This window comes from Girardinichthys multiradiatus, chromosome 11 (genome assembly GCF_021462225.1).
Source record: "Girardinichthys multiradiatus isolate DD_20200921_A chromosome 11, DD_fGirMul_XY1, whole genome shotgun sequence".
Taxonomy (NCBI): Eukaryota; Metazoa; Chordata; class Actinopteri; order Cyprinodontiformes; family Goodeidae; genus Girardinichthys; species Girardinichthys multiradiatus.
The window spans coordinates 43,183,798-43,209,851 of NC_061804.1; the positions used below are offsets into that span (position 1 = coordinate 43,183,798).

At 42.0% G+C, this 26,054-nt stretch overlaps 1 protein-coding gene across 1 annotated transcript in view; it reads left to right on the forward strand.

Moving 5' to 3' along the window:
• Positions 1 to 5,878: 5,878 nt before the first annotated feature.
• opcml (opioid binding protein/cell adhesion molecule-like) overlaps positions 5,879 to 26,054 on the forward strand; it is a 508,488-nt gene continuing 488,312 nt past the window's right edge. The window contains exon 1 of the mRNA XM_047379029.1: positions 5,879 to 6,206. Within this exon, the coding sequence (XP_047234985.1) occupies positions 6,146 to 6,206 (61 nt within the window). The 5' untranslated portion in view covers positions 5,879 to 6,145. The remainder of the gene's footprint in view (positions 6,207 to 26,054) is intronic.

The following is a 26,054-nucleotide window of genomic DNA, read 5'->3' on the forward strand; positions in this document are numbered from 1 at the left end:
AACATATCTACAATATAATATAAATATAAGTGCACAGTTTTAAGTGAGTGAGAGTAAATATAGAGCAGTAAGGACTGTTTCAGAGGATTGCACAATTAGAGAAGAGATGCTTGACATTGTGCCGTTAAAAGAAAGGACCCGGGGCATCAACCTGAAAGACACTCATGACTGTTGTTGAAAAATCTAATTTGCAGTTATCAAAATTAACTGCAGTAGCCATAGATGGTGCACCACCTATGCTGGGATCTTCAAATGGCCTTGTAGGACTGTGCAAAGCTGATGATCGATTCCCAGATTTTTGGACATTCCACTGCATCATCCATCAAGAGCACCTGGTATCTAAGAAGGTGAATATGGAACATATCATAAAACCTGTGCTGGAAATTGTGAATTTTATTTGCACTCATACTCTGAACAACAAACAGTTCCAAAACTTCATCGCTGATCTTGATGAAGACCTTCCCAGTGATCTGCGCCTCCACTGATCTGCCAGATGGCTATGAAGAGGTAACATGCTTTCTCGTTTTTTTTAACTGTTGAATCCTTTAACATTGTTACTTGAGGAGAAAGAGAAGAACTATTCTGAGCTTCGTGACACCCAGTGGAATTCAGATTTGAAGTTTCTAGTCGACATGTTGCATCATCTGAACAAGCTGAACTTAGATCTTCGAGGAAAGCTTAAAATGCTGCCTGACGTGGTGCAAAGTGTGTTCACATTTATCAGCAAACTCGACCTCTTCTCTACCCGTCTTCAGAAGGGAGACCTGACCCATTTTCCATCCTTGTCAAAGGCAACTGCATCATCTGAGGTGAAAACAGCCTGCTATGCAAAACTGAATGAAAATCTACAGAAAGGTTTTGAAGAAAGGTTTTATGACCTGAAACAAAAACGACCTCAGATAACATTTCTCATCAACCCATTTACTGCAGACTCAGACTGTTTAAAGGCCCCCTTGGTGACATATGAAGCAGCCTCCCAGTTGGAGATGATTGAACTTTGTGAGGATGCAAAAGACACATACTGAAATGTGCTTTGAGAGAAGCAACCACAACATTTTGGAATATTATGCCCACAGACAAATACCCCAACATAAAACAGGCTGCACTCAAGCTAATGTCAATGTTTGCATCAACACATGTCTGTGAATCAGTTTTTTCTACACTTAAGCAAGTGAAGTCTAAACATCGTTCTGTTCTTACTGACGCACATGTGAAACAGCTGCTTCGAGTAGCCACAACACAGTACAGACCAAACTTAAAGAACTTGATTAAAAATAAAGACTGTCAGGTGTCCCACTGAGGCCTAAAGGACTAAGAAAAAGACCTAAGGACAAAGACAAAAAAACTGTTTGAGCAAGCAATGTGTTATGTAACTAATATTAAAATTGCTGTTTGGGTCTTTAAGGTAATTATAGGCTTTATTTGGCTCTTAATGCTGAACTGGTTTGATCTAAGGTTTAAGGACCTTAAGTGTCTGAGAAGATCAGAGAGGGTTGAGGTGTGGCGCTTCAGCATTGGTTTGCTGAAGGAGGGACAAAGGCCTGTACAGCATGAACCAGCAACATCTGAGCCATCCAAGAAAAGACGAGTTATCATGTATGCCCAGAGTCTTCGTCTGATGAAGAGGAGGACTCCATATTTTTAGGCTGCACTTAGGTAAAGTTCTAGTTTTGTCCTAACTCTCTACTTAACACTCCAGGTTGTCTTTTCTCTACTGTGTAATTTTAATTTCTCTATTTTGATTCCCCTTAGAAGGGTTGGTTTTTTTTTGTGAACCCTAACTATTGGGATTATTCACAAAGTATGCATTTGAAATATTGTTGAGCCAGCAGCACCAGTTTTATGAGAAGAATATTGTGGACAGTATCTTATTGTTTAGGATTGTTTCAATGATAATAAACATTGTTGTGTAAAGACAGTATTTGCCATCTTTCATAACAAGAATTAGAAATCCACAAAAAATTCCAGGATACATTTAGAAGAAATGGAAAAAAAGCGGACTAATTTGTGATTAATCGCAAGTTACGGACACTCATGCAATTATTCGCAATTAAATATTTTAAACAGATGACAGCCCTACATAAAATACACAAAAGGTGTATGTATTATTGTGGATAAAAACTATTTCCAAGAAATAAAAAAAAACTTAGCAAAATCAGCAGGGATGTAAACACAGCTACTGGAAGGAAGAACCTGCGGTAATGCTCTTTTGTGCACCTTGGATGCAGCAGTCTTGTCTGTCTTGTCTTTGAAGAAGCTCTTCAGTTCTGCAATAGCTTCAAGCATGAAACATTGTCCAACAGCTGTTGGTTTTGCTAGAGTTCTTCTGTCTCCCACCACTTGCACTGGGTTGAGGGGGCATCCTAAAACAGAGCTGGCCTTCCTGATGAATCTATCTAACCGGTCCCTCGCAGCTGTAAATGAGCTGCTGCTCCAACATACTGCAAAGTAGAAGATGACTGATTAATGTGTTCTATAATGTTTGTTTATTTGTTTGTTTTAACTTATTTAACTGTTCAGCACTGCTATCTAAGGAAACCCAGCAGATTGCATCGAGTCAGAGACTTGTGGCAGTCACTCGTCCCGGATGAGCATGTAGAGACAGTGGACAGTCACTGGCGTTGACTTTGCAGCAATCCCTCATACCGAGTATGCATGTAGCGACATTGGAGAGGAAAAACTCCCTTTTAACAGGAAGAAACCTCCAAATACTCAAAGTATGGACACAAATGAAAACCAGAACCCAAACTTAAGGAAATCGTAACACTATGTCTAGTGTGACAATATTTATGTCTACTTCTTTCATCTTTTTGACTTTCCCACTTTTTCTTTGCTACCTTCTTCCTCTGGACGGTTTCCTGAGCTTCCTCATTCCACTGCAAACCTTTCTTGTCTTCTCTCTGGTCTGAAGTTATGCCACACACATTACTACCAGTTTTTCTTACCACCTTATCAGTCCTTTCCCAGTCTTCTAGTAACAATTTACTACCCACCATCTAATCCTTACCTCTCCCTTTACTTGCTTCCTCTTCTTTGTTTCCACCTTAATCCTTTACAATACCATCATATGCTGCTTTGTTACAGTCTCCCCAGGTTCTACTTAAAATCCTCCTCTTTCAAAAGGCATTTCCTGCAAAGGATGCAATACACCTGTGTGGACCTGACAGCACATCTATATTTGACTCTATGTTTTCCCCGTTCTTAAAATACATGCTTATAACATTCATTTCTATTTCCTTAGCAAAATCTACAACTATCTACCCTTCTGCATTTCTCTCTTTTACACAATACTTACCCAGCACCTCCTGCTCTCCTTTGTTTCCTTCACCAACAGGTCCAGTTAAATCTGCTCCCTTTGCAATTTTTGCCTCACGTGGGACACCTTCATCCACCTCATCCAGTTTGTTTCAGAAATTATCTTTCTCTTCCAACTGACATTCAGTTTATGGTGCATACACATTGACAACATTTAAAACACCCTCAACTTCTAGCTTTAAGATAATGATTGTTTCTGAAACACTAGTCAGTCTTTACAAACTGTTTCTTCAAGAATATCCCTAATCCATTCCTCTTTCTATCTGTAACATGGTAGAAAATGCTCCTGGCCTTCCTTCCTATATATATGGACTTCTGTACACATAGAATACATTCCTTCGCTCCATCATGTCTGACAACGCTATTTTTAACACCAACCAAACAACAGCAGGAGGCATCCTAACCAGATGCCCAAGCCACCTCAACTGGCTCCTCTCGACGTAGAGAAGCAGCGGCTCTACTCTGAGTCCCTCCCAGATGACCGAGCTTCTCCCCCTATCTCTAAGAGAGAGCCCAAACACCCTGCAGTAGAAACTCATTTCGGCCGCTTGTATCCGTGATCTCGTTCTTTCGGTCACGACCCGAAGCTCATGACCATAGATGAGGGTAGGAACGTAGATTGACCAGTAAATCGAGAGCTTCGCTTTTTGATTCAGGTCTCTCTTCACCATGACAGACCGGTACAGCACCTGCATCACTGCTGGCGCAGCACCAATCTGTCTATCAATCTCCTGCTCCATTTTTGTCCCATTTGTGAACAAGACCCCAAGATATTTGAACTCCTCCACTTAAGGCAGGACCTCGCCCCCGACCTGGAGAAGGCACTCTACCCTTTCTGGCTCAAGACCATGGCCTCAGACTTGGAGGCATTGATTCTCATCCTGGCTGCTTCTCACTCTGCTGCGAACGGCTGCAGTGAGAGATGTAGATCATGAACTGATGAAGCCAATAGGACCACATCATCCACAAAACGTAGAGATGCAATCCTAAGGCCACCAAAACGGATCCTCTCAACATCTCGGCTGCGCCTAGAAATTCTGTCCATAAAAGTTATGAACAGAATTGGTGACAAAGGGCAACCTTGGCGGAGTCCAACCCTCACCGGAAACAAGTCCGACTTACTGCCGGCAATGCGGACCAATCTCTGACACTGGTCATATAGGGACCTAACAGCCTGTATAAAAGGGCCTGGTAGCCCATACTCCCGGAGTACTCCCCACAGGATTCCCCAAGGGACAAGGCTAAATGCCTTCTCCACGTCCACAAAGCACATGTAGACTGATTAGGCGAACTCCCATGCACCCTCCAGGACCCTGCTGAGGGTGTAGAGCTGGTCCAGTGTTCCCCGGCAAGAATGAAAACCACACTGCCCATGACCCACAACGTCCTAAGTTGAGGTACACAGCACACTCTCCCCACTGTAAACAGTGTTGGTAGTGTACCTCTTCCCCCCCCTGAGATGCCGGATGGTGGACCAGAATCGCCTCGAAGCCGTCCAGAAGTTGTTTCCCATGGCCTCTCTGAACTCCTCCCACGTACAAGTTTATGCCTCACAACCACCCGAGCTGCATGCCGCTTGGACTACCAGTACTCATCTACGCTTCCGGAGTCCCACAGGCCAAAAAGACCCAGTAGGACTCCTTTTTCAGCCTGACAGCATCCCTCACCACCAGATTGCAACCACAGCTCCGGTAAACCACCTCAGCTATAGGGGCGTAGAATATGGCCCACTTGGACTCAATGTCTCCCACCTCCCCCAGAACGTGTTTAAAAGCTCTCGCGGAGGTGGGAGTTGAACCTCCACTTCATGGGAGACTCCTCCAGGTGTTCACAGCACACCCACAAGATTTGTTTAGGTCTGCCAGGTCTGACCGGCATCCTTCCCCACCATTGGAGCCAGCTCACCACCAGGTAGTGGTCAGTGGAAAGCTCCGCTCCCCTCTTCACCCGGGTGTCCAAGACATGCGGCCGCAGATCAGATGACATGACAACAAAGTTGATCATCGAACTGCGGCCTAGGGTGTGCTGATGCCAAGAGCACATATGGACACCCTTATGCTTGAACATAAATATGTTTAAATATTTTTAACACATTTTAACATCACCAGAAAATGTATATCATAAAAACAATATGCACACAATACTTAGATATAAAGTTTTGTAATATTACATCTCTATTTATTTAATTTTGTAACTGTAAGATAAAGTACAATATCAGTTTTGAGCATGATGTGTTGGTATAAGAGCAGTAATAAAGTGCAACCTGTGCAAAAGGTTTGTTTAGAGCCCTGATTCCTTTTTGTTAATTCTGGAATCTTAGGCAAAAATTATTTCAAGGGAAAAAATCTGTGTTTATTGAGAGGGTTAATTAGATTATTCTGATTTGTTTAGGGGGCAAAAACAAAAGACGGGTTGGGTCAAAGCAGCCAGTGAAATAAAGGCACACAAAATAAAACAGAGCTTGGACTGTTCTTGAGAGTACGGCAGAACCATCAGCCAATCTGTATTGAGTAAAGGCTGCCCTCCCCCTACTCTCCCCTGAACCCTGCAGAATGCTGGTCCCTCTGTGTGCTGTAGTTCGAAGCAAAGAAGGAGCTTGATCACTGCGTGAGAAATTGTCTGTTTCTCTGCAGCTGCTACTTGCGTTGGATTGCATAAATCTTCACTTGCCTGCATGTGGGCATGAGAAGCTGTGGACACTGAGAGCTAGAGAATAGGCTGAGAGACAAAAAGAAAAGTGCGCAGACATCTAAAAGCCCTACTGTGGCGAAGATACAACAAGAGTCTCTAAAACAAACGGGCAGATCACTAACAGCACTATTTGGGAAGCATGTGTAATCCAGTATGTTTCATCATCCTGTCGTGGGTGTTTGCTGTCCTTGTGTTTCCAGGTAAGACTTCTTCTTTCTCTGTTCTTTATATTATATTCTTTATATTTACACCTTTTTCCCATTTCTCTAAATCTACAACTCCTATAAATACATGGAGAGGTGCACTGTTGATGGATAGCTTCCTGATCTCTATACACTGTCTATACAAGTCTTATGTCATTGCTATTTGTGAGAGTTTCTCCTTGGAAAATCAAAATACAGGTTGGCTCTTAAGTTTGCAGAAACACTCAGTATTGGCTGAATAATCAAATAGTTTTTTTTGTTTTCAGTACTAAGAAAAAGTTTTGTCTGCCTCACTACCAGTCTAAACAAAAATGCTAGTTGGCACTGGTACCAGCACTCTCATGGAATAATAAATACAGAGTAACAGCATAGTGAAGCTTTTGATTACATCAAATATGAAATGATTATGAAATATAAAATGATTACCATCCTATTTCTGTTTGATTACTTCAAACAATGAAATACAGATGCATGAATTTAAATTTTTACTCAACTCAGTCAAATTCTGTAACATCTTGCCAAACAAAATTTTATTCTTTTGTTTCTAGCTGGTTCAGTTTTTTGTTTTTCCACAAATACTTACCCTATATTAACTTACAACATACCATAATTTAGAAAAACCAACATTTCTTGAACACAGAAGAAAAACTAAAGTAATCTTAAGCTGACGTAACATGAGCCCAACATTTGTTTGTGGCTGTAAGGGAACACACTAAACACACTAAAACCTGCTCTAGTGTTTTAGTTAAAGTTGTCAAAACTAATCATTAATAAACACACTGCAGAGAATTTCCTGTACATTTGTAAACTGTTGCTCTGAAAAAAGTCCACTCCAAATGTTCTTCTCATTCTAACAGTTATGTTCTGATAGTGCCTTCACAGTGGATGAGGACCCTTGTTAAGCTCCTCTGACCTGCAGGACCTTTTAGAACATTGTTAGCTTGCAGTGAACCTTGAAGACCTTCTTTAATGTAAATGCAATAATCTTGCTTCTACTCTGTAAATACTTGTCATTTTGTTTTTTTCCTAACTATTTTAAACCTGCCTGTGATAGTCTCCTATCTCCCATGCATTCTTTACATGCAGCTGCAACTTCCTGTGATAGTAATACTACATAAAGTTAAATCTAGAAATATGCATACACTGTCTAAAAAGAATCATCACAATTTTTTCTTATACTCTGACATTTAATCAAACCAAGCTTTTCCTGTTTTAGGTAAAGTGGGATTACTGACATAATTTGCAATTCTAAATACAATAATAATCTTTTTTTTACCAAATTCAGAAGTTTACATACTGAAACTACAGGAACAAACAACCAACACAACAACAACATTACTGAAAAGTACAGAGGTTGGACAATGAAACTGAAACACCTGGTTTTAGACCAAAATAATTTATTAGTATGGTGTAGGGCCTCCTTTTGCGGCCAATACAGCGTCAATTCATCTTGGGAATGACATATACAAGTCCTGCACAGTGGTCAGAGGGATTTTAAGCCATTCTTCTTGCAAGACACTACGTGATACTGGTGGAGGAAAATGTTTCCTGATTCGCTCCTCCAAAACACCTCAAAGTGGCTCAATAATATTTAGATCTGGTGACTGTGCAGGCCATGGGAGATGTTCAACTTCACTTTCATGTTCATCAAACCAATCTTTCACCAGTCTTGCTGTGTGTATTGGTGCATTGTCATCCTGATATACGGCACCGCCTTCAGGATACAATGTTTGAACCATTGGATGCACATGGTCCTCAAGAATGGTTCGGTACTCCTTGGCAGTGACGCGCCCATCTAGCACAGGTATTGGGCCAAGGGAATGCCATGATATGGCAGCCCAAACCATCACTGATCCACTGCCATGCTTCACTCTGGGCATGTAACAGTCTGGGTGGTACACTTCTTTGGGGCTTCTCCACACCGTAACTCTCCCGGATGTGGGGAAAACAGCAAAGGTGGACTCATCAGAGAACAATACATGTTTTACAATGTCCACAGCCCAAGATTTACGCTCCTTGCACCATTGAAACCGATGTTTGGCATTGGCATGAGTGACCAAAGGTTTGGCTATAGCGGCCCGGCCGTGTATATTGACCCTGTGGAGCTCCCGACGGACAGTTCTGGTGGAAACAGGAGAGTTTAGGTGCACATTTAATTCTGCCGTGATTTGGGCAGCTGTGATTTTATGTTTTTTGGATACAATCCGGGTTAGCATCCGAACATCCCTTTCAGACAGCTTCCCCTTGCGTCCACAGTTAATCCCGCTGGATGTGGTTCGTCCTTCTTGGTGGTATGCTGACATTACCCTGGATACCGTGGCTCTTGATACATCACGAAGACTTGCTGTCTTGGTCACAGATACTCCAGCAAGGCGTGCACCAACAATTTTTCCTCTTTTGAACTCTGGTATGTCACCCATAATGTTGTGTGCATTTCAATATTTTGAGCAAAACTGTGCTCTTACCCTGCTAATTGAACCTTCACACTCTGCTCTTACTGGTGCAATGTGCAATCAATGAAGACTGGCTACCAGGCTGGTCAAATTTAGCCATGAAATCTCCCACACTAAAATGACAGGTGTTTCAGTTTCATTGTCCAACCCCTATACATGGTACTAATTAATACACACACTGAACAACATTCCAGTTCTTTTACTCCTTAGCCCAGGACATTTCCGACATCTCTGGTTTAGGGGTTTCTTAACACGAGTAATACAGAATTTTTGCCCATGTGTAGGATTTGTCTTTGCATAGTGGCTGTTAATGTGCCAACTCCGGCCTCAGCCTACTTCTCATGAAGCTTCCCCAAATTCTTAAATGAATTTTGCTTGACAATGTTGCAGTTATTCCTGTTGCTTTTCCTACCACCCTTTTTATTTCCACCAATCGTTCTATGAATATGCTTGGATGTAGCACTCTAAACTACCAGCCTCTTTAACAATGACCTTTTGTGGCTTACCCTCCTTGTGTAGGGTGTCACTGACCGTCTTTGTTGTGTTTTTCATATATTTATCAAATTATCTTATATGTGTCCTATGTTTCAGTCATAGTTGCGACATTATGTGACTCATTTTACACTTTGAGTGTGCTGTAAGTTAGTATACTTGTTATTCTGAAAAGAATGAAAGGATGGTTTCAGTGAACTTAAGTTACATTATGGTTTATTGAGTCGCTGGCTCTGATGTTGGTGATGCAAAGAAAATTGCACTCTTTACCATACAGAAGATTTTGAACATCTTGCTGCAAACAGTAAAAGCTCTAAGCTTCCTCAAAAGTATTGTTTGTTTTTCTGTTTCTGTCATTTTTAATGCGTGAGTGAGGAGCTCTGAGTAAAAGAGCCTCACTGCAGTTTGTGTGCAGATGAGAATAAAACGTGCAATTTCTGTGTTTTTTTATTTATTTCTCAAAGAAGCAAAATGAGAATATATGAGTACTTTATGTTGCCTGCTTGTGTCCTATTACAATAATGGTTCAAACAATGGATATCACTGCCTCTCTTATTGTAGCCCTAAGCATTGAGTTTTGCTTGTGCACTCTGAATTAATCATTAATATTGAAATGAAGACAAAGACTAGAAATCTGTTTGTTGGAGAAATTCAGTCAAAGCTCAAACATTGGTCATGATTACTGGACCCTTTTTAATGTCCTGAAGAATAACAGACAACAAACAAAACATCAAGGCAGTGAGCAGCAAATGTCATACTGTTAGACTGAGAAAACTGTCAGCGGTCAATAAGATAAACATCAATAATCTCTGAAGGATTGGTGTTAAGGTGACCCCAACTACTACTCAGAAAACTGGAAACCAGGTGCACCTACCAAACCAGACATTAGCAATAAAAGTATGATGGTCTTGTTGTATTAGCCATAAGGTTAAAGTTCATGAAATTGTAGAGTGGTTTGCAGAACAAAAAGATTTGCATATCTGTAAATTATGGTCAGTGTTGGGCATGTTACTTTAATCTGTTAAGCCCTAAGGGGTTTTAGAGCAAAGTACGCCTGAAATTACATACCTTAAATAAATCAAGTATAGCTTCACAGTTACAAAGCCTACATGCAAACGTTTGGTACCTGCGTAAAGGTAAGACATAAAATAATATTATCCCAGTGGTACCACTATTGTAACTGTTACTATGTCTAATTTATTAGTGATTAAACAAAGAAAAAATAAAAATTTTTTAGCCTCGCCAAATGTTTTTTTTCTGAAGGAACATTGCAAAACAGTATGGAAATTATTTGGAATTCCCAGGAGAACCCCCAGGTTGCATTAAATCACATCTTCACTATAACTGCAGCAAATTTGGACTGAATAAGTTGAAGCATGTATGTTCCACAAAGGTTTTAGAGGGCAATGTGCCAGGCGGAAATGGCAGTTAGGCTAAGGGTGCCAAAACGTACACAAATGTGTTTTTCACCTCATAAAAAGGAAATAAACAGGAATCTGGTCAAACAAAAGTGCTGATTTCCATTGTAGGAGTCCTTCTGAATATGACATAGCCATTGGTTATGACATTTACCCTGTGTATCATCAAAATGTACAGTTGCAAACATAACTGGAAGCTAACGGAGTAGCGTGCAAGCTAGCAGCCAGTGGACAGCAACCAGCAGACTGTAATGTGCAAGCAAATTACATCACCAGAGAAGGTGCTAGAGAGACAAGCTATGCATTGTTAGAAAGGTGAGTATTTCTAGTTTGTTATGGAGTTTAAACTAAAATTCAACATGGAAGACTCACCACCCCGCCACGTCCAATCACTCCTCACTGGCTGCTCCAATCAATGGCAGGTCCGCACTCCTCCTCGGCCAATCATCTCCCAGGGCATCACTTTGAAAGACCTTCTGCATGGAAGACACTGCTCTTCTGCTGAGCTTTGACCCTCCTCCACCCCTTCTCCACCATAGGCTCCCAACTCCTTCCATACCAAGGCCTACGCCACCAGCAGGATCGTATACCAGGGGGGAAAGACGTACCTAATCATAATCCTAAAATGTTTATTCAAACCCACTTCATTCTCAGCGTTTACGTCTTCCTCAGGGGTCCGAGCGCCAAAGAAATAATCTTTCATTAATAAACTCTTTAACCGTCTTCTTGTTGTTTCTCCGTTATGTGAGTCTTTCCAGGTTGAAATGATATGAGACATGTGGGGGTCCTGCAAAGAAAAAGGTGCTTTTTGTACTGTTTTGTTTACAGAGTCAGCAATGTCTGAGGGACCTTAAAATGTCATCACCTGTTGCTGTATGACGGAAAGGTATTTGTGCAAAACTCATTTGTGGAATTGTTTTGTGAAGTTTAAAGCCTCCACTTGTGATATATTTAAGAAAAAAAAAATTGGTGGAGTTTTATCTAGTTTGATAGACACCCAAAAAGGGGCATTGCCTGGCGGGCTTAAGACGTTAAAAAGTCAAATATTTTTCTTTCAGAAATGCCATCAATCACTACATTTATTCACATTCCAATTGGCTTCTGTCTTTCATAGGAGTCAACATGCTACATTAATTTGGGGTACTTCTCTCACACTATATAGGTCCAGACAAGTGCACCTGGGCTTCCGCCCCGGATGTTTCCTGAACAGTCCCGGACTTCTTGATAGAAGAAATTTAGAAGTATTAAAAAGATGTAGCCACAAAATGGTATAGGACTTCATCTTTTTATTTAAAAACAACTAGATTTTTTCAATTGTGTTCCATATAATCAACTCCCGCTCCACCTAACCTGACAATGAGTTAAAAGGAGAAGACAAGAAATAGTTATTTGCGCACTTGCGGCACCGCGAATGCGCAACTACGCGCACAGCCAGTGACGGACTCTATTCTGGAGAAGTCCAAAACAGCAGTTTACTCCAGGTCGACCTGCCTCCTTCATTACCTAAAAAGTTACACTGAGCTGCTCAAACAGGGCTCATTTCAGAGCAACCACAGAGCCAACCAGAGTGGGAGCCTGGTGCGTGTGTGTGTTCAGGAACAGGTGGACGCACAGCAGTATAACCCAGACGAAGATAGCGGTAAAACCTGAATTCTCGGAATGGGCTAATTGTAAGTTACAGCTGATTAATGATTCACTCAGCAAAACATGAGGTGGAGGTTCACAGTTTAGTTCTACATGCAGACAGAACCAGGTGTTGGTCAATAAACCAGGAAAATATCTCCTAGTTCCAGTAAGACGTAGTAGAAAGAGCAAAAATAAGCCTCCCTCTTCTCTTTCATATCTTCTGTACTGATTCTAAACATACAGCTCTGGGTTTAAAGATGAGGTATGATTAAGAAATAAATCATAGCCCTCCAGTGCCTCCCCAGCCCCCCCTTTAGCTCCGCCCCTAACTACCAGCAAGAATTTAAAACTACTTTCACCCCTGCATACGCCACATTAAAATTACATTTCAAACAAACACTGGCACTGCGTCGAGAGTCTGGTGTATATGCCTCCTTCGGTTCCTACACTTTCTTCTCCTCAAAACAATTGCTTGTTGCAGTTTTAAAATATTTTTCTTAGCAGCAAAACTGCAAAAACAGCGACGGGTCCCACCAGTTGTGATGTCGCAGTTATGGCGCAGAGGTGCAAGTTGATGATGTAACCGCTGCTGTCTCAGTTCTACAATTTTGCATGCTAAGCTGCCCACTTGAACCCCTACGTGCATTTTTACAAAGTACACACTTTATAGAGGGGCATAGGGTGTAGTGTGGGTATTGATGGTGGTCAGAGGGCTCATAGCGCCTGTGTATTGCAGCCTCACTTCTCTCAGTGTGCCCCAGGGCAGCTGTGGCTATAATGTAGCTCATCAATGTCAGTGTATGAATGTGAGTATGAGTGGGTGGATGACTGAATGTAGGGTGAAGCACTTTGGGGTCTCTGGGGACTTGACAAAGCGCTATACAAGTACAGGCCGTTTACCAGGCCATTTTATTGGGCAAGGGCCTTGCTTGAGGACGAAATGAGTGGTGCAAGTCTGTACACTTTATTTGGTTAATGGTTATAGTTGTCATTTGCCATAAGTGCATTGCCTTAATAGTTATATTTAATGGTTCAGTTGGGGGGTCTGGTTTGGGGACCAGAGGATTTCGTCTCTTCTTTTTGCCAATGACGTGGTCCTGCTGGTCCCCTTCATCAGCAAGATTATTGAAAAAGCTGTGTTTCAGCAGTTAAACAACTTCCTAACAATGACCAACTGCTCCAATGTCTTCCAGTCAGGCTTCCGTGCTCACCACAGTACAGAGACTGCTCTTGTCAAGGTGTTCAATGACATCCTTATAAATGCAGACTGTGGAAGAACCACAGTGGTGGTATTATTGGACCTTAGTGCAGCATTAGACACTGTTGATCACTCCATTTTATTAGAGTGCCTGGAAAACTGGGTCGGCCTTTCTGGTACAGCACTCAATTGGTTTAAATCTTACTTGAAGGACAGGACTTTTTTGTGTTAGTAGATAATTTTACATCAGAGACCACACAAATCACGTGGCGTTCCCCAAGGGTCCATCTTAAGGCCCCTCCTATTCAATATCTACATGCTCCCCCTAACTCAGATTTTAATAAACAACAAGTTGTCATAACTATGCAGACGACACACAGCTATACGTTACGATGTCACCAGGTGACTATGAACCCATTCAAGCACTTGGTAAATGCTTAGAAGAAATCAATGCTTGGATGTGCCTTCATTCTCTTTAGCTGAATCAAAACAAAACTGAAGTAATAATCTTTGGACCAAAGGAAGAGTGTTTAAAAGTTAGCACACAGCTTCAGTTAATACAGCTAGAAACCACCAATCAGGCTCGAAACTTGGATGTAGTGATGGACTCAGACCTGAACCTTCAGAGGCACATAAAGGTAGTAACTAGGTTGGCCTTCTATAACCTAAAGAACATCTCCAGGATTAAAGGCCTAATGTCTCAACAGGACTTTGAAAAACTAATTCATGCGTTCATCTGTTGTAGAATTGATTACTGCAATGGTGTCTGCCTAAAAAGTCGATCAGACAGCTGCAGTTGATTCAGAACGCTGCTGCCCGCATCCTCACTAGAACTAAGAAAGTGGAGCACATCATCTGTCTGATCCCACCTTCTTCATTGCTGCTGTATCTGGAATCAAACCCAAGCCATACTTAAACACACCTCTGCCCAGAACTAAAAGGATTGCAGACAGAAAGCACATCCCAGTACACACCTACCCACCCGGACAAGAGATTTTCCAAAGATATCTCTTTCATGTCATTTCTAAAAAACTCTCCCCCAGATTTCTAGGTTACAAGATCGAGTCTATCATCAGTCCTTCCACTGTGCGTCTCAAACTGCCATCTCACGTCAATATTCATCCCACATTCCATGTGTCACAGATTAAACCTGTTCTTTCCAGCTTTTTGTGCCCTCCAGCCAAACGCCCTCCACCCACCTGGGTCATTGATGGTTAACTTGCATTTACTGTTTTAGTGCATTGTGGGTCTTCGGCACCATGATCGTGCGTTCCAGTACCTTGTCAACTGGGAGGGCTATGGTCCAGAAGACCGCTCCTGGGTTAGATTTTGCTCAGTGTTGTTTCCCTGTTCTTTGTCTGATCAGAGTTTGTTGTCCCTACCTCAAGGAACAAGTTTAATGTTCGCTTCCATGTTCCCACATTCTTTTGCTCAGCTTATTCTCTCCTTTGATCTAAGGAAGAATCCGTCTGATATCAGAACCATTAATCTCCTCACTTCTCCTCTGATCATCCTCCAGAAAACAACAGCTGACAATGCTCAGCTACTTACCATACTCTCACCTGCCTGTCCAGCCTCCAGTGCCATTTGTTCCATGGCACACCTTCATCTGCAAAGAAAAGAGAGAGAGAGATTGCATTACTGAGCCACCAAACACCACCACATGTCAATCTGGGGCTCTGTTGGTTAGCTCACCTCCTCTGGCAGAATTTCCTTATCCATAATCTACAGTGAAGTTTTGTTTTCCTTACATAATTCATTATCCACTTATCTCTCCTCCTTAGTGTCCAGAGTTTTTCTGGGAACCCAGCAGATCCAATACTTTACAGATAATTTTCAATAAATCAGATAAACTTTCAAACTGTGTCCATTATTGTTGCTTTAATTAGAGTCTCCTTGAGATGAACATCACACATAGGAAATTGCTTTTACCAAGGAAGGTTTTCAACACTCACTTCTAAGTGCTGAAAACTGACTTGATTTTGGAAATAAGAGTATTTCAGGAAGCTAAAACTGTGAAGTACCTATCAAAAAGAACTAAAGCAGTGGATGAAACACCACACCAGATACCCATTGGAACTGGGGAAAGTTTAGAGAATTTAAATATTAAATTTAGAGAAATAATGCAACATGAAATTGCTGTGTTATGTTTGGCAGCAGTGTTTGTCGTTTTTGCCAGTATGTGCGCCTGTGTTTGTATGTGTACTTTTATGATGCATAGTGTGGCTATATTTGTAGTCTGAGAGGGGAGCAGTGCTTTCTGTTCGACCATCAGAGTTCTGTCTTTATTTATTGATGAAACACCAATTTCAGTGGGACCCACTCCTCCTCCACCACCACACCCCTGAAAATCACCAGGAGAGCTCAGATCTTTAGCAAACAGAAGAGGTTTAAGTTAAATATAAAACCTGCTTTTGTGTTTCAAATATCAAGGTCATTCAGGGACAGTAATAGCTGTGACTTTCTTTAGACCCTACTAAATGTTAAACAGAAATAAGGTTAAAAATACCTGTTTATGTGCAGACATGGACATGTGGGATCTATTTGAAAAATCAAAATCCTTGCTGTTACCATAATGTGCATCAGTGTTGCACATGCAACCCAGCACTCACTTAAGCTTCATCAGCTGGGCCTGTTTTCTCTTTCAGCTGTCACATCTCATTTGCTGTTATTTTGCCCACAGCAATGCCCCTCAACAGACTGTCACCACTGTTGGTGCTGCTTGGGTTTCCATAAGGCAATGATGAGGTCATAATAGTTAAAAAGGAACATCCTTCCCTGGTCAAAGTCAAAGAGGACAACCAAGCCAGCGTGAGTGCTTTTAGGAGGAATGCTGCTGATCTTTGTGTTCTGAGTCCTGAATGAGCATGTAGCGACAGTGGACAGTCTGTTGTGTTCACCAATAGGTGGCATATGAAAATCAGGCTGAGCTCTGGAGGTAGAACAGAGAAAGAAAGAGTGCTGTGGAAAAGAAGCACATGTTACTGCTGTACCTGAGCTAAGGTTGCTAATAAAGCTGAAGAAATATAATTCTCTTGCTTCGTGCTTGCTTCCAAACATACCAATTGGCGACGATGACATCGGTACCCATGCATGCATCATATCTACCCTGCAGTGGAGAACCAGCTGTTTCATTTTTCACCTGGCGAAGAATGTTTGAGAGCTACTTAACAGCTATTCACAGGTAATTTGTGGCCTGATGCTAGATGCAGTGCACTACTAATCCATGCACTGGGTGGAAGGACAACGCTTGCTCTACACCTTGCCCAACACCGGTGCTTCATATGACACAGCAATGGTGGCGTTGGAACTGCAATTTGCGCCAAAGTTGAATGCTGTTGTAGCAAGGCACCAGTTTCGACAGAGGACGCAGCGGGCTGATGAGACTGTCCCGCAGTATTTGGCTGCTCTGCGTGAGTTGGCGGCCACATGTGCTTATGGATCCATGGAAAATGAGATGCTATGAGACCAACTTATTGAGAGGTTATGCACCAGAGGTGAAAGATCCACTTTTATTGGAACCTTCACTCACATTAGACAATGGTGTTACACTAGCTTGTCAAGTGGAACATGCTCTACAATCGTCCAAAGCCCTCAATGGATGTGCTGCTGTGCATGCAGTTGCCCAGCATAGACCAGATCAGCATAAGGATAAAGGACGACGGGCGGCTGCTTCTAAAAATAGCTACGTGCGCCATGCACCACAGACAACACGAGCCTGCTTTCGATGTGGATCAACAAACCACCTGGCAAATGCATGGAACTGCCCGCCAGCCACAGCAACATGCAACAGCTGTGGTAGACTAGACAGTTTGTTACTCAGGTAAACAAGTCCGGGAAGTAATACCTGAAGTGATTGTGCTTATGATGACTCCAAAAAAAGTTAACATTATAGATAGATTGCTTTGCAAGGTACATATTAAAACTGCTTCCGGGGAGTCTACTGACTGAATCACAGAAACTGATGATCCTGTATCAGAGACCCTGTGCAATAGACATTTTTCAGAGAGCTCTCTCACTGCACCACATGTGAAATTAGTAACCTACCTAAAAGAGGACATTCCTGTACCGGGATGTTTAGAAGCTATGGTTACCCTTAACTCCAACACTGCTCCTGCTTCTTTGTATGTGGTACAAGGAGGATCTGCATTACTGGGGATGGATTTAAGAAAAGACCTGAAATGGACACTTAGTCACTATTCCAACCATGCCCCAATTCCTGACTTTGATCCTGCTTCTTCTACTGCACCTGTGTTGCTCACACAGTCAGACTCTGCTTCTGTCAGCTATGTTGCTGGACTAAACACTAGTAATAAAGTAAACTTTATTTCTATAGCACCTTTAACAGACACAGAGTCACAAAGTGCTTCACAGTGACCAAAACATACAATATAAAACATGAAAATGGAACAATACAAAGTGGCAACATTGGGTCAGTCAAGACTGGAATGCTAGTCTAAACAAATAGGTTTTAAGGAGCTTTTTGAACACATCTACTGAGTCCAGAGAGCGCAGCCTGAGAGAAAGTTCATTCCAGAGTTGAGGAGCAGTATCCTTAAAATAACGGTCACCCCTTGTTTTAAAGAAGGTTCGCAGAACCATTAACAGGTTCTGTCCAGATTACCTTAGACTAGGAGTTGAGCTGTAAGGCTTAATTAGGTCACAAATGTAGGCAGGAGCCCGTCCATGTAGGGCTCGAAAAGTTAGCACTAAAATTTTAAACTGAATACGATACATAACAGGGAGCCAATGGAGAGATTTTAACACAAGTGTGATGTGAGCCCTCCTGTTGGTTCTGGTCAAATGTTTTGCACCTGAGTTTTGAACTAACTGCAGACCGGCCTGCTCTTTCTTGTTAAGACAAGTAAAAAGACTGTTGCAATTGTCCAACTACGAGGATACAAATGCATGGGTTATCATTTCCACCTCATCTCTGGACATAACGGATCTTAACTTGGCGATGCTACACAAATGAAAGAAGCAGTTCTTAACCAGCTGCTTAGCATGGTGATCCAGGAACATGGCCTCATCCAAGATAACCCCAATATTCCTCAGTTTGTTTTTAGCCGAGAGGCTCAGATCACCTAATTGTTTTTTAATGGAAGGGATAGCACTATTGGGGGCTATGATAAGAGTCTCAGTTTTCTCTGAGTTCAGTTGTAGACTATTAATGCCTAACCACTGCTTCACTTGTGTCAGGAAGTTGATTAGAGAGCTCAGCTTGTGAACTTTAGACATCTTGAATGAACAGTACAACTGGAGGTCATCCGCAAATAAATGGTATGAGACCTCGCTGAACTGTTGGATTATCGGATCAAGAGGAAGAACATATAACAAAAACAGGAGGGGTCCAAGGACAGAACCCTGAGGCATGCCACGCAATATTTTGACGGACTCTGACATGATGTGGTTAGTCGACACACTGAAGCTCCTGTCAGCCAAATATGACCTGAACCACTGAAGTACTGGGCCCAACATTCCAATCACATTCCACAACCAGTTTATGAGATTCCGGTGGTCAACCGTGTCGAAGGCCGAAGACAGGTCTAGCAGGACCAACACTGTACAACTCTCCGAGTCTGCAGCCATCATGATGTCGCGAGACACTTTAAGTAATGCTGTTTCTGTAGAATGGTGTTTGCAATATCTGGATTGAAACTTTTCATAGACGTTGTGTAGCTCTAAGAAAGATGTAAGTTGTAGAGAGACCACCTTTTCCGATAAGATTGGTCAAGGTTGGCTATCTTCAATGTAGGTTCAACAATGACATGTTTAAAGACAGCAGGGACCATGACAGAATAGAGCGACATGTTGAATAATCTCGTTACAGATGGTCCAATTTTGTCATAGACCTTCACAAAGAGCTTGTATGGCAGTACATCTGCAGGACTGGAGGACAGTTTCATTTTAGCAACCAATGCTGAAAAATCATTGAAAGACAATGGATTAAAAAAGGACCAAGCCTGGGATGGAGGTTCAGCTAGAGCAGGACTACACGAGGAAGGAGGTGGGATTTTGCCTTTCATGTCCCTGATTTTGTTTTAAGTTCATGAAGTCATTACTGTCTGCCTTACAGAGCACAGGAACACCTGAAGAAACAGGAGACACAATAGTGGAAATTGTGTTTAACAGCACTTTAGTGTTTCTCTCGTTGGATTCTATAAGTTCGGAGAAGTATTTTGTCCTTGCCTCCTTAATAGTTTTGTTTAAAGAGGAGATTAAGTCCCGAAGATGTAAACTTAGTGGATTTCCAAAGATGCTCAATATTCTGACAGGATCTTCTGAGTTTCAAAATATTTTCATCAATCCAGGGACATGACACCTTGAGGGGGGCAAAGTTCCATTTTAGCGGTGCCACTTTAGCTACAATAGGGCCACAGACAGAATTACAACCATGCATATAGCTATTTACCTCACTGCATAGATTGAAAGCACATAGATCAAACATAGCACAAAAACTCAGCTGTGGTCTCTGTGATGATTCTCTTTTCTGCCCTTGTTGGGACAGGCCTGAGCTGAGGAGGGTGTCAAAATAAGGTGAGATCTTTCCATGTAATCCATGCAACATATAGCAAACTTCTTATATTTGACTATAGAACAAATGTAATAAAGAATACCCCCAAGTGTAATTCATGGAGTGTATATTGAAGGCACACAGTTGAAACAGTGCAAGCCTGATCTGGAGTTCTGGAGCTGGTGAAGTAAAGAGGACTGTAACGAACAAAGTGTAATCTGTGAAATGTTATGTGTTTTATCTCTAGCAGCAATAGGAACAAAAGCGATGATATTCTGTTGCAGGTGTAAAGATTGTGATCTTTTGCATGTACAAAGAGCTAAAATAACTGCTGAAAATGTATGATAACATGTTGAGGTTAGGAAACAGGGTGGGCGGTTTGGAACTTGCCATGACTGAGAAGCAGCTCAGTGGTTTTGGAACTTTCCATGACGGAGAAACAGAAAAACGTTTAAACAGAAAAACGTTGAAGACCGGATCAGTGCATTGAGCAACCAAGTTTGTCAGTATAACCAAATAAGGTACATTTCCTGGACTATAAAGACAGTGAGTGAGTGTAGAAACGTTGTTGTTTTCCTCGCAGAAGATCAGTGAACAAGATCGGAGAGAAGCCACAGGTGGATCAGAGTACCAGAGTTACAGCCAGACTGATTAACTGCCTAAGAAAGAGGATCAACCCGATGCCATTGAAGGACTGTGTCTCAGATTTAAGGATCTGATTTCATCTAAAGCCTTTTGTATCCAGACAATAGAAGTGAACTTGATCGGTGGCCAGCTGATTGCTGCACGATTCAGGCTTCGGGAAGTCCTGAATCTAACTCATTTGGGCCTCTGGATTCACCCAAACTCTTCCAATTAAAGAAGCCATTACCTCCAGAGGGGAACTGCAACCAAGAACTGGGTATTTGTCACTTAAAGGAAGAAACCTGAGGATCAAGTCCTATTTCCTTCAAGAAATCACTCGTTGTTACCAGGGGGAATCATTCGGTCTATGGAAGAATCTCCGTCTTCAAAGCCTCTCAAACCCACTAGTTTCAGCTTCAGGGAAAGACAGGTTGAGTTGATTGATTTGTTTTTATTATCGTTGAAATAATCATTATTGCTGAATTAAAGCTGTTGCTTGCTCCTGCCAAAGCTCTACTAATTAAAGAAAGCATATACAATTCTAGTTAAGTTGTGGACATTCAATTATTTAAGTCACAGTACTGTTGGTTTTTCATTGGTGGTAAAAAGTCTTGTTGTTTGGTCCTAATAGATTATAGGTTTTTAACGATTGCCTTAATCAAATAAGTTAAAACAGCGCCCTTGAAGCTCGTGCCGAGCTACTAAAATTATCCTAGTCCATATACCAAGTGCCAGTTGTAAAATAGGGAATGAGCAGCCGTGAACAAATGTGACTGTGCAAGGTGAGGATGACCGCGAAAGGCTACTCGGTCACCCGGGCTTCCAGTTGAAGAAGGGCGAGAGTTTTGGATGAAGGCTGTCAGGGGCTAGGCGAGTCATTTCCCGACACCAGCTTAAACAGAACTTTCAGTAAGCCTGTTAGGCAAGACCCTTCAGGTTTAGGGAAGTCCGGACCCGTTGGATGGAGAGCTGGTTTGAGCAATACCTCTAAGAAAAGGGAAGTAAGTGGGAGGGGTTAGCTCATCGGACAACGAAAAGGGCCATCTAAGTCTAAAAACACACAGCTATAATTGCTCAAGCGGACATCCTCTATATATGTACATTTGTGACATGTAGGCCAAGAGAGAACACCAGGTCCACCAGTGTGACCCTTACTGTGAGTTGGGCTTTAACTTTAAACTCCTGTTTAAAGTTAAACGATTCAGTCAAGGATAAAGGTTCCACTGTTGGACTGGATGAGTCATCATCAATGTGTAGGTTAAAATCCCCCAAAACTTTTTCAAGTTTTATTATAGATGAAAGAAAGTAATTAAAATCATTTAAGAAAGCAACAGCAGGGCCAGGAGGGCGGTAAATCAAGCAGCAGTATAACATGTTGGAGGAGCCTATTTTGATAATTTGTGATGCAAAAGAAGAGAAGCTGTCACTGTTCATCCTTTTACACGTGTATCTGTCCTGGTACACCCCTACAAGACCACCCCCACGGCGACAAGGATGAGACAGACCAAGGAATAATCATCCAGCAGGGCACAGTTCATTTAGATGAATAAACCTTCCATCTCTTTGCCACGTTTCCATTAGAAACAGTAGATCCAGCTTTTCCTTGGTGAACAGCTCGTTAATAGACAAGGTTTTATTTGCAATAGAACGACCAATCAGAAGTCCAATATGCCTCGCTGTAGATGACGTCACCGCATTCATGTCAGCTGGGCACAGTGGAATTGACCTCAAGCATCTCTCGCCGTCACATGATGTCCAGCTGTACCGGCGTGTCAGTCTGACCGGTGTAACCACGGATGTCCAGGATGGTCCCGGTGATCTGATGACTCGGCTCCAGCACTGCAACTTCAGACCACAAAAAGGCAGTGGTGAAGACACGCTCCCAAGCTCGTCCTGCTGGAAGGGGACTGGGCGCAGCCACTTGTAGCTCATGGTCAGATGGGAGACGCCATCGGTGCCAGTCCATGTGGCTCGCCGGATCTTTACCTGGACCCCAGACCTGCAGCCTGTTTTCCTTGCCCTTTTCTTACCTGGAATTCCTGGCAGCCACAGGTATTCTGAAGGGAGGTGGGCACGCACACAAATGATGATGGAGATGTTTAGCTCTCCTAGTCCCACTCGCTGCATTGACTCCTTGATAATGAAGAGGGAGCCACAGTCATATGGCATAGGCATATGACTGATGACATAGGCACAATTGCTGAGCAGTAGGGCTGACATGACAGCATAAGTTGTAATAAAAAATATAAACAGATTGCATTGATGGCTTGTGTTTTCTCTGGATATTAGCCAGTCACACTTGTCGATGTTTGATACTTAGTTGAAAAGGGTTAGGGTTAGGGTTACCTCCACTTTTGATTCTTGCTATGTAATGAAAACTTCTCTTTCCTTTTTAATCGCCTTTGTTTATACACTCTTGAATCCAACAATACACAACAACCGTGGTAATTTTAAGTGCGTTCAAATGAAGTGGAAAGCTGCTTCCATTCTATCACAGTCTTCAATTCCATTTAATACAGTTAATTAAAAAAGCGCCACAAAAACAAAAAAAGTAAATTCAATTGAATCATACAGATTCCATGTTAAATGCAAACATTCCAATTAATCTTCAAATGATGCAGTCAAATCCAGGTTATTATTCAATTTGGTGAAAAGGTTTCTATCTAAGGTAACCCAGCAGATTGCGGCATTCACTTCTCCTCAATGAGCATATAGTGACAGTGGACAGTTGCTTAAATTGTGTTGTTGACTTTGTAGCAATCCCTTGTGCTGAGCATGCATGATGCAACAGTGTAAAGGAAAACTCCCCTTTCACAGGACGAATCCTCCAGCAGAACTTGTGAGCAGTCATCTGCCATGACTGACTGTGGGTTTAAGAAGACAGAGCACAAACACACAAAAAACAACACAAGCACTTGTATTGGAGTATTTTGTATTTTGAACAAATGTAAAAAGAGTTAATGGCAGTAGTAGCCCATTTAATGGCTTCATCCAGGAGAGAAAAACAGAAGCTCTGAGCCAGTTTTGAAGCCTAGTTGATGAAAGAGAGCACATACAGTTAGTCGCAGTAAAAGTTTAGCCAATAACTAGGTCTAGGAGACATGGTAAAAATCAAAAGACAGAGCCAAGTTTTTGGCAGCAGTAGCTCAGCGGATGCCCGCTGTTGAGGTTAAATAATGCTATTACTGATATTCTTGCGGCCTCAACCTCTCCCAGTCTGGATGTCATGAGAAAGAACAGATGAAGAGCAGGATATTAAGATTAACGCAAGTTTAATTTGGAAGATAATAAGTCCAATGATTTCTAATGCAAAATGAATATACAAAATAACACAACGAAAGAAAATTACATGAAGAATAGAACATTTACATAAGGGCCCTTACGGAGAGAGATGGATTTTCAGCAAAGCATGGCTGTCTTTACCCAGATGTCTCTGTCATTTCAAGTTCCAGGTACATCTTTATACGGTGTACTTCAAAGCTTACTGACTGTGCCTTCCCTTTTTCGATCAGGTGTTGTAAATCAGCCAAGCTCCCTTGTGGCATCTATACCATGGCCAAAAGTTGACATTTATTGCTTTATTGTCCCTACAGCCAGCTGCCGAGAACCTTCTAACCCCTTCTTTCACCCTGACCCCTGCGCTTACTGACTCTCTTCCCAAGGCTCACTCATGTTAAATCTCAGTTTAATGTTCTCCCATGCAAACTAAACTAATAACATAAAATTACATGATTTTAATTCTCAACAATTCCCCCTTTTGACCTCTGCAAAAGAAGTCAATATTCACAAATGTAGGAATTAAAGTAACAAATGCACACCAAAAGATTAGTACTCTGCGAAGTGACAAAGGAAAACCATGAATTACAACTGGGCCATTAATTCCCAACCTTCAGGAACAACATTTTGCATCATATTATATGGAGTTGCATGAGTGCGTGCCCCTTTTTCAGTAGTTGACGTTATGAGTCTTACTGTAAGGGAGTGAATACATGGCACACAAAAACATCCACACGTTACTAGAATAACAACAAATACAGACAATGAATTCAGCAATGGGATACCTACCAAAGGTGTTGGTGAACCACCTCTCCAGTCCCATGCCAATTCCTGAATATTCATGCATTTTCTTAGTATGTAAGCCTTCTAATGCTCAAGTCCCTGAACCATCAGGAGCAGAATTGGAGCACATGTCACCAAATATTGTGCACACACCCCCTTATCAGCCAACAACGTGTCCAGAGCCAATCTATTCTGCACATCCATAAGAGAAATAGGCGCCAACTGTTCTGCCAATCCTTCAACCGCATCTCGTGTCAGATTTGCCAACCTTAAGACATTGTAATGTATGTAATTGATCCTGTGTACATTTTTATTTGGGGTTACAGGAAAAACTGCTGAAATTACTGGTAAATTTTCAAACCCCGCTGCCACTTGATCAACTAATTGTTCTGGAACTCCACGTGGAATACTAATTGCATCAATATAAGTTAATGAGCTGTCCATAAGATCAAAGGATCTGCTCTTCCTCACCATTCCTCCATGTGGTGATTTTTCCCCCCACAGCAGTAAGGGAGCCACTAGCCGCACCATTGCACAGCTTCCTACTACCCTAGGGGAAATTCGGGCTAGTAAAACACTTCCACCACAATAGTAATATAAACCTTCTCTGGCCCAGTGCCCTACAGTGCCAGCTGGGTTTTATTGCACCATGATGGAGAGACAATTCCCAATTTTAACTGTGGTTCTTCAGTAACCTGTAGAATTCAAACAGGGATAATCATATCCCTCACTCTGAGGAGAAAAAGGGCCTACCAGTAAGCTATTACTAAAAACCGGAAACACCTTTGCTAAGGTATGACATGAAGGGTTTTCTTTACCATGAGTTAACAGAATCATACATTTAACTCCTAGTGGATCTGCGTTCTCATATATGGGAGCAGGTACAGTGACCAGAGTGGGTCTAGAAACCATACATGCTATAGAATTGCTCATGGCCGACTCACGTGCTGTCTGAGCCATCCACGTCAACCACAAATTGGACTCTGTAAATCCCAGAGCCCCTTGGATAACATCTTCCGGGGTTAAGGTGTTATAGTCTATCTGAACCACAGGAGTTTTCACTTCACCACCTTTGGCCATAACAGAAACAAGATTAATTCTAACAATTCTACCCTGATCTCGTGCGAGCCATCCTGGCAAATCTACTCCTAAATACATATAAAATCCAGAACTCATATTTCCACCTCTAAGAGTAGGTGGCCTTATTGTAATATTAGGGTTGTGGTAGGGGTTGCTCTGTATTCTTCCAATGCTGAGTAATATTGGATTAATACCTCCAGTTGACAATTTGCCCTTCACTTGTCCTCTAGCCAAGGTCACCAAATGCTGAAATGTTTCTGCATATGGATTATCTGACAGTATTTGTCCCTGTTTAGTGTCCCAAATGACAAAACCCTGGGCTGGCATGCCGATATTCTCCATACCATCCACCACACCTTTCTGATAGATACTCAGATACAC